General features: G+C 36.8%; 1 protein-coding gene across 10 annotated transcripts in view; it reads left to right on the top strand.

Moving 5' to 3' along the window:
* Nucleotides 1-15105, top strand: part of NTN4 (netrin 4) — a 111863-nt gene that overhangs the window by 60168 nt on the left and 36590 nt on the right. For all 10 annotated transcript variants that reach the window (XM_081595306.1, XM_081595304.1, XM_081595302.1 and 7 more), the window contains 2 exons: nt 6616-6742; nt 8929-9117. In XM_081595306.1, coding sequence (XP_081451432.1) covers nt 6616-6742; nt 8929-9117 — 316 coding nt within the window. The remainder of the gene's footprint in view (nt 1-6615; nt 6743-8928; nt 9118-15105) is intronic.

The following is a 15105-nucleotide window of genomic DNA, read 5'->3' as shown; positions in this document are numbered from 1 at the left end:
AGTATTCTTGCCTGGGAAATCCCATAGACAGAGGATCCTGGTGGGCTATAGTCCATGGGGTCACAAGAGTCAGACACGACTTAGCAACTAAAATACTATGGGTTCTTGTGTAAATCCAATGAATTAATATTTATACAATGCCTAGAACAGCACCTGGTACACAGTAAGTGCTAATCAATATTAACTACTACTATTAGTTTTATTATTTATCATCATCATCTTCATCTTTATTGTTCTCATTTCCCTCCCTAACTAACCTTTTGCCTTGGGCTTACATTAACTCTCTACATAGCATCATATTTACCAGTGTGACTTGTCCAAAAGTGCTCTGGACAAAGCTGAATATCTTTCAACCCTGTTCTGCCCCAAATCCTGCTTGGCGACAAACAGAAGTATCCCATTCCCACTTCAAATGAATAATTAGCACCCTCTCTTCTTGGTAAGTTTTAAAAATGGAACTAAACTCAATAACTAAGGTTCTCCATGTTCCATTGAATATATATTGGCTGAATGAAAAAAATTAACACATATCAATTGAAAACCTATTATATGCCAGTTAATGGGGATTCAAAGAAATTTAAGCCATAGTTTCTTCCCTGCAAGAGCTTATAATCTATTAGAGAGATGTATATAAACACATGATTACCATACAGTGTACTTAAATGCAGTTTTGTTATGAAATTTGCATTGGCTCCATGCATTTTTTCCAGGTTTGTCAGCCAGAGCAAGGTTCTTGGCACCTTAGTGAAGTAGGCACAGTTTATCTTGGGCTCCTTCCCTCTCCTTTTTAGACATTCCCTTTCCCTCCCAGAAAGATACTTCCTTCTTCTGGCAACTCTGAGTACACTTCTAGGATTGAGAACAGATGGTTATAATCCCTGCTGATACATTTGTTGCTAATAATTTAAGGATCTACACTTTCTGAACTTAAGTCTCTTTTTGTAGGGAGCTCTTGAACCTAAAACGTTATTCAGGGGCTAAAGGAATGAGTCCTGATAGGAAGAATTTCAGGCAACAGGCTGATTGGGAAGACAGAAGTCTCCTGTGGCTGATTTCATTCTTTAATAATAATTGTTTCTGCTCTATACCTATCTATTTTATTGCTCATGCTTTCTTACAAGACCTGTTTTCTCTAGTGTTCAAGTATAAACCAAAGAATAGATTGTAGAGCTTTTCCACTGCTTATAATCCTGCGACATATATATTATTGGGCAAGGGTTTGAAATATTCAGTCTTCAACTTATTTTACTCCATTCTGACACTATGTTTCAAGCCTCCTTTTACCAAACTCAATTATTGTGCTACATATTCTCCATAGAACTACCACTTCTGTTAAACTGAAATATGCATACCTTTAATAGGAGTAGAGAAAGATTTTATTTGTTAATGAAAAGACACATTTTTCTCACAATGCTTTCTATTCAAAGGTTTGTGCTGTAGCATTGTTGTGCCTGTTTTTGTCCTGCTTAAGAGGAGCAGATTCTAACAGGCTAGCCTGTTATTAGAATTTATCTCTTTTCATACATAAGAAGTCCATTCATTTGGAAGCTAATCCTTTTCTCTAAAAGGGACATACTATCTCTTTAGAAATTAAATCAGTTTTTTTTCCTTCACATCTTGTCTAAAGTTGCTGCAAAGCATTGTTCCACTTTTCTAAATCATTTATCAGAACTAAATGAAGGTCTGTGAATTGCCATAGCTGCCTTTAAGTGGGCATTTTTCTTAAGATCATAGAATAGGCACTGTTTGTATTCTCTTTTCACAAACATTTTTTAAGATTGCAAAGATGGTATGAAAGGATATTCATTTTCCATTGAAATTCAAAGTTGAATGGTAAAGAAAGAAAATAAAATCATGTATATGTAAACAATAATGGCACAGGAGCTCAAGTAAAGTACCCAGTTGATGAAATTCAAGAATTTCTGAATGCTTGGCTATAAAATCTTTTTTTTCCCACTAGCTTTCATTATAAATTTTAGTAGGGCTTGAACAATAGTTGGTTCTTTCTTTCTTGGAGAGCAGCTGGGAAGCAAATTTTATCAGACATTCATAAAAGAATTCAGTTAATTTGAGTCTTCCAAAGCTTTAACCATATTTATTATTTGCTTTCGTATTTCTTATGGTGGATGTCTGTGGATGATGAAATATACCTTTATTTGGAAGGCAGGTGCTAGAATGACGGTCTGTGATTACTTTTCTCATAAGCAATGGGGAAAATACAGTACAGAAGGAGGAAAATAGGAGAAAAATCAGAAAGAATAAAACTTATTTTAGTTTTGGTATAGTCATTATCGACATATGCAAATCCATCTTCAGAGACTATTAACATTTACTTTTTCATTTCTGCCACATCAGGTAGTGCCTGCTAAAAAGGAGAGATCTTCTCCTAACTCTCCCTTGTTTGACTTTCACATCATTTGGGCACACTCTTGGTGAAATGGTAATAAGACCCTGCCATATGACATTTACGTCCTATTTGGTAGCTCAGAAAGGATTATGGGTAGTTGCCTCCAACCGGGCAGTATTCACAATACACAGAGGCAGGCCTTAGAATCATAAAACCTTAAGACTAGAAGGACCTTAAAAGCTGTCAAAGCCAATCTTCCATTTAATGTTTAAATATTCTACACTATCTTGATAAGCGATTGTCCAACCCTTATGCTTAACATTGCCAATGGCCAGATTCTAACAACCTCCTGCCATGGCCAATTTCCTCAAGTCTACGTTTGCTGACTACTAGAGGGCCTTCTGCCCCCAAAGAACAATTAAAAATGAGCTTTTCTCAGCAAGATGTGTATCTTACAATGACAAATTTGAAAGATAATAATTTCCTCATTTTGTTCCCACATAGATTCTTATAGCCTTACATATGAAGGAGTAGTATTTTCTCTTCCATGTCTATTTACCTCTAATATATCATATTTGTCACCAAAGTACACAGGTATTCATGAGCAAGCTGTTCTAGTAATCCCTTAAATTTCTTATTTCAAAGTTTGTATGATTCCCTCCCTGTCTGGGATATAGTAAGAAACTTTTGACATCAACAGAGAAATGTACTCTCAGTATAATGGAGGGGTTTATGAAATTCATAGAATATCCAAAATGCCAAGGTATAACTCTTGTATAATTAGGGTTTGTAGATTTGTTGTTAAAGTTGATTTCTCATTTCCCAGTTACACAGCCAGACACCACTCTTCTTCAACTGAGCCTTAAATACATAATCCCATTTTCCTGCTCTTTATCTAGTTTATGTTTGTGTACCAAACAAGAGCTTTGTTTAACTTGTTACTAAAGTTTCCTTTTTCTGTTTTTTTTCCCAATGAAGACCTAGTTTCACTTGCACATTTTTCACAAGCATCAAATTGTGGGTGATCTTTCAAGCTTGAACAGTAACAGTTGTATCGCTGAGAAAGGATTTCTTGTTTCAAATGGTCTAGGTAATGATTTACAACTATTTTTAGTAATTCTCAAAATGACAGTTCCTTGACTTTTTCTGTGTGCAGAAATATTTGCTGGGCTGGCATCTTTCAGACCCTGGGAGGTTCATCCTAATCCTTGCATGTGGGCGCAAGGAAGTGCTTTGAGATCCTTACTCCAGAGGGAACTGACCGGTCCACATCATCTTGTGATGCACGTGAATGTTTGATGAGGTTCCCTAAGTGTCTTTGGTCTCCTGAGTCCCGGAATTTGTGGATCAGGACTAACCTGAGTTGGGTGAAATTACATGCAGGCCTTGGGCATTCCAAGACCAAACCTGATAAACTGACTTATAATGATAGTTTAGTTCCTCTAAAGAAAAGTAGCAATAATTTGCAGCAGAATCCACCTGCACTGCTGGAGGTATATATATATATATATGCTGGAGATATATATATGTACCTGAAACACAATGTTGTAAATCAACTATATTTCAGTAAAAATTTTTTAGTTAAAAAAAAATCTGACACAAATGAACTTATGTATGAAACAGAAACAGGCTCACAGACATAGAGAACAGACTTGTGGATGCCAAGGGGGTGTCGGGGAGGAAAGGAGTGGGGGTTTGGGGCTAGCAGATACAAGCTATTATATATAGGATGGATAAACAACAAGCTACTTTATAGCACTGGGCACTATATTCATGGTCCTGTGATAAATCATAATGGAAAAGAATATGAAAAAGAAGGTATATATATGTGTATATATATATATATATGTATATGCATAACTGAACTACTTTGCAGAAAGTAATACAACATTGTAAATCAACTATATTTCAATTAAGAAAAAGAATCTTACCTTGTGGAAGTTATTTGATAGAATTTCTATTTCTTTTTAATGATGATAAGAATGTTGAATTTTAAAGATTTAATAAAAAGCAGTTGGACTGGAGCATTTCTACCAGAATATATGAAAAATTAGATATTCAGGAGCTAGGATGAAAACACCTCATTCTTATAGAGTAGTGAAAATTGAATTCCTACAGATCTCCAAATTTAACTGCAAAGTTGTCTTTAGCTCTTACCTGGATGTGTGAATAGTGATGTATAGTAAACTCTTAACAACTCCATGGGATTTTATGTATAAACAAACAAGTCCTAGCAGAGATAGTCACAAAGAAAAGCCCAAGAAAAAAGGTAACTATAATTCACCTCATACTTGGGCATTCCAAGAACAAAATCAATACATTGAATCTATAATATTAGCTGAGTTTCTATAAATAAAATCAACAAAAATTTTTGTAATATATTGTACTCTGAGTCAATTCTACCATTTAAAAAAAATCTATATCCTAGCTAATCCCTAAGAACTAAAAGGACAGATACAGTTCCTTTTCATTAAGCACAAAAACCTTAGTTTATAATACATAGAAACCAAATTTAGCAAGATGGCTCTTAGGTCTCATGTGATTCATTCACAGGTAGCCCGTGGACCTCCAAGCCCTGAATAATTCCTGCACTTGAACTTTATGTGTGCATAAAGGTCCACAGTAGTCACATAACACACTTGGATAATGCATATGCTATTCCCAGAGTGCCTCTACCAGTGGAACCAAATAAATATATTCCAAGAGAATGAAAAGAAAAAGGAGATTTTGGGTAGACAACACAACTTACTCAAGTGTTAAATTAGGTCGAGCAGTAGTACCTCAGTGTATTGGTTGTAGCTATTTCCACATTTATTGAACCCTAAGATTTATTTTATTTCTGGCCAGTCTAAGTATGTCTCATTTTTAGTAGTTCCTTTATCATCGCAGTCAGAATATTTCAGGTGTATTGAAATAAACTTTGTTCACAGATTTTCCCTAGCCTCCTAGAACCACAGCTTTGTTAATTTTGTTTCTTCTTCCTGGAAAGTCTCTTCCCTTCTGCCTGTCAGAAATACTGCCCAACTTCAATGCCCATCTAAAAAACCAGTCTCTCTCATAGAGTCCTCAGTCACTGTTAATCTGCGGTGATTTCTGCATCTTTTGAATTCCAACATAATTTTCTTTCTTAGGTGTTTATTTATTGTCTTGTTTATGCATAATTTTTCTATGTAAATCTTTTTTACCCAGCTACATTGTACTTTGCTTAAAGACAGAAATCATGTTTTGTAATGGTTTGTGTACCAAACATTGCCTAATATAGCAACTTTCTCTAGTAGATATTCATTAAATAATTGTAAATAGTTGATATAACTTATTACCTCTACATTGATTTATCTTTTATACTGTTTCTCAAGAAAAAACAAACAACAACACTTCATAGATCCAAGCTTGGGACTCTGTCTCTGAGCTACTTCAAAAACATTCATTTGTACAGTCATGACATCATGTGTCAATAGATTCTTTTTGGTACTGGAATTCATGGCAAACTTAGTTATTAGGAAGTATTCCAGATGATCCCAAATACTGATTTTTAGAAATTACTGATGAGATAATACAAAATATTAAAATTCTTATAAAATGCTCAGATTCCAAATAATTCCACTAAAATATTTCTCCTTGTGAAAAATACTATTAAAAAAACCCCTCAGCTACTCTGAATTATGGGATTAAAAGAAAATGCCCAGTAATTATGACAAAATGTCTTCAAAGCCTTAAAAATATACAGATGATGACTGTTCAACTTTACTTCTAGAAAACACATTCCAAATAAATGAAGATGTACACAATAGCTACAAGGATATTAATTACAGAATTAAAATATACTGTATAAAATATTTAAAAGCCTAAATAACCAAAAATAGGTGATTGGTCAAATAAACTGTATATTGTACAAGGAAATCATTAAAATGGGTGTTGTACAAAAACATTTAATGACATGGAAAGATCTAAGTTTTCTGTATTGAAGATATATTACTTTTGTGTAAAGAATAAAAAAAATTTGAAGTATAAAAAATTTAAGTAAATGCCTAGCAATTATCTCAGAATTGCTTATTTGGGTCATGTATCCTGCTGTCAAAAAATATATATTTTGTGGTTTTTTGAATTAACAGCAAAGACAGATCAAAGAAAGGATCTCTCATCTTGGTGACTAATGTCTTCAAGTGAATGAATGTCATATGGCTAAAGCCAACCAACGAGATGAGGTGGTGGGAAGAATGTTCTTTCCTAGCGTTGTTTGTGCTCTTAGCTCTTACTTTTCTTTGCAGGTTCATGGAAAGTGTATGTGTAAGCACAACACAGCGGGCACCCACTGCCAACACTGTGCACCTTTATATAACGACCGCCCCTGGGAGGCAGCTGATGGAAAAACAGGGTCTCCAAATGAGTGCAGAAGTAAGTACCAAGTCCACAGACTCAAAAGCCTTCTTTGTTAAGTAAACATCTGTAGACTTCTCGTTTGTTGTCTTGAGAAACACAATATAAAGTGGTAGGTGATAGATGCTAACCTACACAAACATAGACCATACCACTCCCCACTGTGACTTCAGCCATTGGAAACAATTACTGCTTGCAAAGTCGCTGATATGATTATTTTGCCAAGAATGTGTTGCTCATTTGCAGGGACTCTATGTTGAACCTGAGCACCCTTCTTGAGAGTTTGACATAATAAAAACATGGCAAGACACAAAGCAACTGAGGTTTAGAGTTCACAGATACTGAATTATAATAATGAAAATAGGTATCTTGAATTCAGTTCTCAAAACAACCCTATGAAGTAGGTGGTATTAATCCCATCTTAGAGATCAGTTCATTGAGGTCCAATAAAATTTTAAGTATCTTGCCAAAGTTAGTAAAGGATAGAGTCAGGACTTGATCCCTAGTTTTCAGACTCCAAATTAAATACTTTTTTCTGGAATACCATAATGCCTGTCTCTTCACTTATACTTTTAAGAACAAATTAGATTTGAAACTATGCCACTTCATCAAGAATGAGACTAACCCTGTCATGGCTAACTTTGGGTTTGAGGTTTGAGATTATATAGAAGAGTAAAAAATATGGGAATGTGAACCAATTTTTTCTTTGCCATTAAAAATGAAACATACATGAAATAGAAATATACATGCACAGAGAAATGCACGTGCCCATAACAATGTTTATACTAACAAACTTCAATTTTACTAGGATTTAAAGGCAAATACAGTGGGTAAAATTGTGAAAAGTCTCTTCCCATACGTAGTTTGGAATCATAACTGATTTATTTTAGTTTCACGGAAATGTACAGGATTTCCTCTAAGCATAAATCTTAAATTATCTTATAGTATGCTTTTTAAAGACTATGAATCTGGTCCAAATATCATAACACATCAAGGAAACAATGAAAAACAATAGCAAAAACATTTTCAAATACAGCTGACCTCCAGGAAAAAGTCCAGATCCTTATTCTAAATCACTCATCAAGAGAATCTAAAGAATTTCTCCCAAATTCCTAGAGTGCCATTATGGCCCTTTCCACAGAAACCAGCTGCATATCTAAATACATATAGAACACAGAGACTTGTCACTTGGTGCTACTGACTATAATCTTAGAAATGACTTTGAGAATCTGTTACATAAAAAACTTTGCAAGCCTCTCCCATAAGAAAACTAAGGCTTCTTTAGGAGACCACCTCATACCAGTACAATGACTGAAGAACAGTACTTCATGAAAGGCAAATCAATCTATCTGCCAAGTTACTAACCCCTGTGTACCAGAAGTTTCCTTCTAGGTTTGAAGGAAGGTGGGAGGGAGGGAAGGATGAAAGAGAAGGAAGGAAGAAAGGAAAGAAACTACTGAGGGCCAGAGGAAACAGGGTGAATAGGGATGGGGAGACTAGAGTTCTTAATATATAAACCTTCTTACACTGTTTTGACTCCTGTATTGTGAAAATGTATACTATTAAAAAAACTAAATTAAAAAAAAATGAAGTACAGTTGATTTACAATGTTATGTTAATTTCTGCAGAGTGATTCAGTTATACATACATAGGGCTTCCCAGGTGGCATTAGTGGTAAAGAACTCGCCTGCCAGTGCATAAGAGACACGGGTTTGATCCCTGTGTCGGGAAGATCCCCTGGAGGAGGGAATGGTAACCCACCCCAGTATTCTTGCCTGGGGAAACCCATGGACAGAGGAACCTGGCGGGCTACAGTCTTTAAGGGACGAAAGAGTTGGACATGACTGAAGCAACTTCTCACACACACACACACACACGTATTCTTTTTTCTATATTCTTTTCCATTATGGTTTATCACAGTTTATTGAATGTAGTTCCCTGTGCTATTACAGTAGAACCTCATTGTTTATCCATTCTATATATAATAGTTTGCATCTGCTAACCCTAAACTCCCACTCTATCCTTTCCCCATCCTCGCACCCCCTTGGCAACCACAATGCTGTTTTCTACTTATGAGCCTGAAAAAACGAATTTTTTTAAAAAAATTAGCAGTCAGCTTACCCTATTCTTAACTGCCTGAATACTAGAGAAACTGTCATTTTATTTTTAATTGTTTGTTTTCCTCTGATCCTCCTTTCCCCCAGCCTGCAAGTGTAATGGACATGCTGACGCCTGTCACTTTGACATTAATGTGTGGGAGGCATCAGGGAATCATAGTGGTGGTGTCTGCAATGACTGTCAGCACAACACAGAAGGTCAGCACTGCCAGCGATGTAAGCCAGGCTTCTACCGGGACCTCCGAAGACCTTTCTCTGCCCCAGATGCTTGCAAATGTAAGTGAACTCATGGTTATGGGGGGAAAAGTTTGATTTTTACAAAAGAGATGACACTCCATCCTTCATTTGCTCATCCAAGGGAGAGAAGTCATGAAATTCTCAGACAATCCACTCATACACATCAGTTAACTTCATTGATAAGGGGTAAAAATTGTCAGGTGGGCACAGTACAATAGTCATAAAAACAATCTCCTTGCTCACTCTCCATGAAGTAGAATTGTCTCCTATAGCACCATATTTTGGAAAACAAGATGACTAATAACAGAGAGAAAAGAATGATGAAGAGGAAGATATATTTAAAATTATCTTAAGCTCAGTTCAGTCGCTCAGTCGTGTCCGACTCTTTGCGACCCCATGGACTGCAGCACGCCAGGCCTCCCTGTCCATCACCAACTCCCAGAGCTTGCTCAAACTTCTGTCCACCAAGTCAGTGATACCATCCAACCATCTCATCCTCTGTCTTCCCCTTCTCCTCCTGCATTCCATCTTTCCCAGCATCAGGGTCTTTTCCAATGAGTCAGCTCTTCTCATTAGGTGGCCAAAGTATTGGAGTTTCACCTTCAGCATCAGTCCTTCCAATGAATATTTAGGGTTGATTTCCTTTAGGATTGACTCGTTTGATCTCCTTGTAGTCCAAGGGACTCTCAAGAGGCTTCTCCACCACCACAATTCAAAACCATCAATTCTTCGGCACTCAGATTATCTTAAGACCAAATACATGAGTAAGACACAGACAATAATGGACTCAAACTGATGAAATAAAGAGTGGTTACCTGCACTTGGGTCATTCTTGTTTTCATCTCTGCAGTGAACTTGAACATCTGAAAAATGGCAGGCTTTGGTTCCACTGTGAATGCAATCTGGTTGACTCTGCTCTAAGGTACCATGGTATCATAAATGAATTTAGAACATAACAACAATTCCCTACATTCCCCCCAAATAGTAAACCATTAAAGAAAGGGTTCTGCTTTTTGTTGGCATAAATCCAATAAGAGGTTTTTTTTCAAAGAAAGAGTATAATTTTCAAAGATCTGCCCAGTTAATGAGACATTCTCTGAAACATGACTATGAAGGATGTAGACAGAGCTTAAGTAAAAGTCCAGTGTGGATGAATAGTTTCTCTAACTTCATGAGCATTTACATGTCTATTGACTCAGAGATGATTAGATCACAGAAACCACTCAAGACTGTTAATGGAGATGAATGATCATGCCCTTCCTTTTCCCACCAAGGACTCTACGTTCTAGGTCAAAAAAACAGAGACAGGAAAGCAACAGTACAATGGGAAACAATCATTTAAAATCTCGAATTTGTTTTTAATTTAAAGGAAAAATTCTTTTGCTCTTGAAAAAACAGTTTTGACATAAGGCAGGAGATATTTACATGAAATATGAGTGGGCTTACTTGTTACAGGCATTTTCTCTTAGATTGTTGAAGACAGAATGTGGAACAGCTCTCTTTCAACACTAAGCCCCATATTTTGATTTATGTCACAATATTTCTCCAAGAATTATTTTACTCCTGCTTCTTTCTGTGCTCAGTTCAGTTCAGTTCAGTCTCTCAGTCGTGTCCGACTCTTTGAGACCCCATGGACTGCAGCACACCAGGCTTCCCTGTCCCTCACCCACTCTTGGAGTTTACTGAAATTCATGTCCCTTGAGTCGGTGATGCCATCCAACCATCTCATCCTCTGTCATCCCCTTCTCCTCCCGCCTTCAATCTTTCCCAGCATCAGGGTCTTTTCAATTGAGTCAGTTCTTCGCATCAGGTGGCCAAAGTATTGGAGTTTCAGCTTCAACATCAGTCCTTCTAGTGAATATTCAGGACTGATTTCCTTTAGGATGGACTGGTTGGATCTCCTAGTTATCCGAAGGACTCTCAAAAGTCCTCTCCAACACCACAGTTCAAAAGCATCAATTCTTTGGTGCTCAGCTTTCTTTATAGTCCAACTCTCACATCCATACATGACTACTGGAAAAACCATAGCTTTGACTAGACGGACCTTTGTTGGTATTATTTGACCTGAGGCCAAACTACAGTGGAGGTAATGAAAAGGTCCCATGCACGCACTGCTATACTCAGTGTCCCCAACCCTGCAGCAGGCCACTGCTGACCCACGCCTCTACCAGAGACTCCTGGACACTTATGGGCAAGTCTGGGTTAGTCTCTTGTGGGGTCACTGCTCCTTTCTCCTGGGTCCTGGTGCACACAAAGTTCTGTTTGTGCCCTTCGAGTGTCTGTTTCCCCAGTCCTGTGTAGGTTCTGGAGACTCTATGCTGGGTTAATGGCGACCTCTTCCAAAAGGGCTTATGCCATACCCAGGTCTACTGCACCCAGAGCCCCTGCCCCTGCAGCAATCCACTGCTGACCTGTACCTCCTCAGGAGACACCCAAACACAGTTCTGTCTCAGTCTCTGTGGGGTCTCTGGGTCCTGGTGCATACAAGGTATGTTTGAGCCCTCTGAGCGTCTCTGGCCGGTATGGGATTTGATTCTAAATGCTATTTCTGTACTCAGACTTTCATTTATTTATTTTATTTGGAGGATAATTGCTTTATAACATTGTGTTGGTTTCTGCTGTAATATAGAGAATTAGCTATAAGTATACACATATACTTGAGTCTCCCTTCCACATGCCCCAACCATCAGACTTTCATTTTAGTAGGATTCAAATAGATCTAGAATAGAAGCTTACCCTGCTCCTTACAGTTGTATAACCAGATGCCAGCTGTTGAAGGTCTTTGTACTCCAATGTCTTTCTACTCACAACGTTGTAATGAGAACTATATAACCTAAAATATGTGGAGTGTTTAGCAGGTTGCTTGTCGTATAGTAAGTCCTGAAGAAATGAAAAACTAGTATTATAATAATTGTTGTCCTATCTACTCTTTATTGACTAAAAATAACTTATATCAAAAATAATTACTCCTTTAAAATCCATAGTACCTTCAGGACTAACATGTAGTTTCCTTAACTCCGTGTGCTCACTGAAGAGTCTGCTTATGAAATTTTTCAATCTAGAACATATTCAGCCCTAACACCATATTGTACAGGATATATTTAAATAGATATGTGTATGGGGATATTTCACATCTTCAGACCACTAGTAAAAATGTCTAAAAGTAAGAATGATGGACTCACAAGCAGATAAAACAAGAAATTAGTTTACTGCCTTGCATGGCAATGGGCAACATATTCAGAAAGATACTGTTATAGGGATTGCATTGAATACGTAGATTGCTTTGGGTAGTATAGTCATTTTCACAATATTGATTCTTCCCATCCAAAAACACGGTATATCTCTCCATCTGTGTCATCTTTGGTTTCTTTCACCAGTGTCTTATAGTTTTCTGAGTACAGGTCCTTTACTTCTTTAGGTAGGTTTATTCCTAGGTATTTTATTCTTTTTGATACAATGGTAAATGAGATTGTTTCCTTAATTTCTCTTTGTGATCTTTTACTGTTAGCGTGTAGGAATGCAAGAGATTTCTGTGCATTAATTTTGTATCCTGCAATTTTACCAAATTCATTAATTAGCTCTAGTAGTTTTCTGGTAGTAACTTTAGGATTTTCTATGTATAGTATCATGTTATCTGCAAACAGTGACATTTTTACTTATTTTCCAATTTGTATAGCTTTTTGCACTATTGGTGAGAATGTAAATTGATGCAATCACTATGAAGAACATTATGAAGGTTTCTTAAAAAACTAAACACAGAACTACCATATGACCCAGCAGTTCTACTCCTGGGCATATACCCAAAGAAAACCATAATTCAAAAAGACACAGGCACCACCATGTTCACTGCAACACTATTCACAATAGCCAGGACATGAAAACAACCCAAATATCTACCAACAGAGGAATGGATAAAGGAGATGTGGTACATATATACAATGAAATGTTACTCAGTCATAAAAAGGAATGAAATTGGGTCATTTGGAGAGATGTGGATGGACCTAGAGACTGTCATATAGAGTGAAGTAAGTCAGTCAGAGAAAAGCAGGTACTGTGTATTAACACATATATGTAGAATCTAGAAAAATGGTATAGATGATCTTATTTGCAAAGCAGAAATAGAGACACAGACATAGAGAACAAATGTATGGATTTCAAAGGGGGAAGAGGGTAGGATGAACTGGAGGCTGGGACAGACATATATACACTATTAATACTATATATAAAATACATAAATAATGAGAACATTTTATAGCACAGGGAACTCTACTCAGTGCTCTGTGGTGACCTAAATGGGGAGGAAATCCAAAAAAATAGGGGCTATGTATACGTATAGCTGATTCACTTTGCTGTATAGCAGAAACTAACATAACATTGTAAAGCAACTATACTCCAATAAAAACTAATAAAAATAAATAAATAAAATTAATAAATGAAGTATATAGTATATATGTGAGAAGATGATAAGTGCTATTAATAATATCACCAAAGAAGTATAAATCAAACAAGTTAAGAAGGATCCAAGGTGCCAGGGGTTTGGAATGAGAAGAGGAGTGACAGGATGCAGTATTATTTTTCACTTTCATTATTTAAGAAATAATTGGCATATAGCATTATATGAGTTTAAGATGTACAGCTTAATCATTTGGTATATGTAGAATTGTGAAATGATCACCACAATAAGTTTAGTTAACATCTATCACCTCACATAATTATAATTTTTTCCTTATGATGAAAACTTTTATAATCTACTCTCTTAGCAACTTTCACATATACAGTCTGGCATTAACTATAGTTATCATGTTGTACACTATATCCCCAAAACTTATTTATCTTATAACTGGAAGTTTGTTGTTGTTGCTTTTTTTTTTTTTTTTAACCTTCTTCACCTATTTTGCCCTAACAACCCCTCATTCCCCACCTCTGGAAACCACCAATCTGTTCTCTATTCCTGTAAGTTTGGTTTTTTAGCTTCTCACTGATATAAGTGAGAACATAGACAAGATGCAGTATTGAATGAGGATAGGCCTCATCACTAAGAAGGTGAGACTTGAGCAAAGAACTGAAGATAGTAAAATCGTTGGCCAAATATTTAAAACCAGAAGAAAATCTAAGCAGATGGAATACCCAGAGCGAATGTCCTCAGACATGAAAGTGCTTAATGTGTCAAAATGAAAACAAGGAGGTCAGCATGGCTGCATCAGAATGGGGTTTGGGGGGAAGCAGGCAATGAGACCAGAGGTATGAGGCAAATAATGTGGGCCTGTAGGCCACTGAAAGCACGGCAGCTTTTACTTGGAGTGAAATGATGAACCAGCACAGATATTTAAACAGAAAAGTGGTATAATCTGACTTACTTTTCAAAGATTCATTCTTGTGTTGAACAAACGCAGCTCAATTCAAGTTTAGTTGCAGTCAACAAACAAACCAGTGCTTCTCAAAATGTCTGGTTCCTGGACCATCAGCATCATCTGGGAATGTGTTAGAAATGCAAGTTCTCAGACTGCAACCCAAGCCAGCTGCATCAGATTTGGGGATGGAGCCCAGAAATCTGAATTTTACAAGCTTGCCAGGTGATTCTGATACAAGCAGTTTGAGAAACACTGGTCTAGATGAAGACTCTGCAAATTTTACTTACATTGATTAAAACAAACCCAGTTTCTAATATCTAACTAACATTTAAGCATCTACTCTATTCTAGTATGGCTTCCCAGGTGGCTCAGTGGTTAAGAATCCATCTGTCAATGCAAGAGACACAGGAGACATGGGTTTGATTCCTGGGTTGGGAAAATTCTCCTGGAGTAGGAAATGGCAACTCACTCCAGTATTCTTGCCTGGAAAATTCCATGGACATAGGAGCCTGGTGGGCTACAGTCCATGGCGTCGCAAAGAATCAGACACAACTGAGTGAGCATGCATGCACATGTTCTGGTATAGCAAATGGCTGGTCACTTTCATTAGAGTAACAAGCAGAAGATCTGTAAGAAGAGAGAGAGAAAACTTTGAAACATTGATTAGGACTAGATT

The sequence above is a fragment of the Giraffa tippelskirchi genome, chromosome 4, assembly GCF_054371585.1.
Source record: "Giraffa tippelskirchi isolate mGirTip1 chromosome 4, T2T-mGirTip1v1.2.pri, whole genome shotgun sequence".
Taxonomy (NCBI): domain Eukaryota; kingdom Metazoa; phylum Chordata; class Mammalia; order Artiodactyla; family Giraffidae; genus Giraffa; species Giraffa tippelskirchi.
Note: the sequence above shows the minus strand (reverse complement) of the source record. Positions and strands in the feature narration are given on the sequence as shown.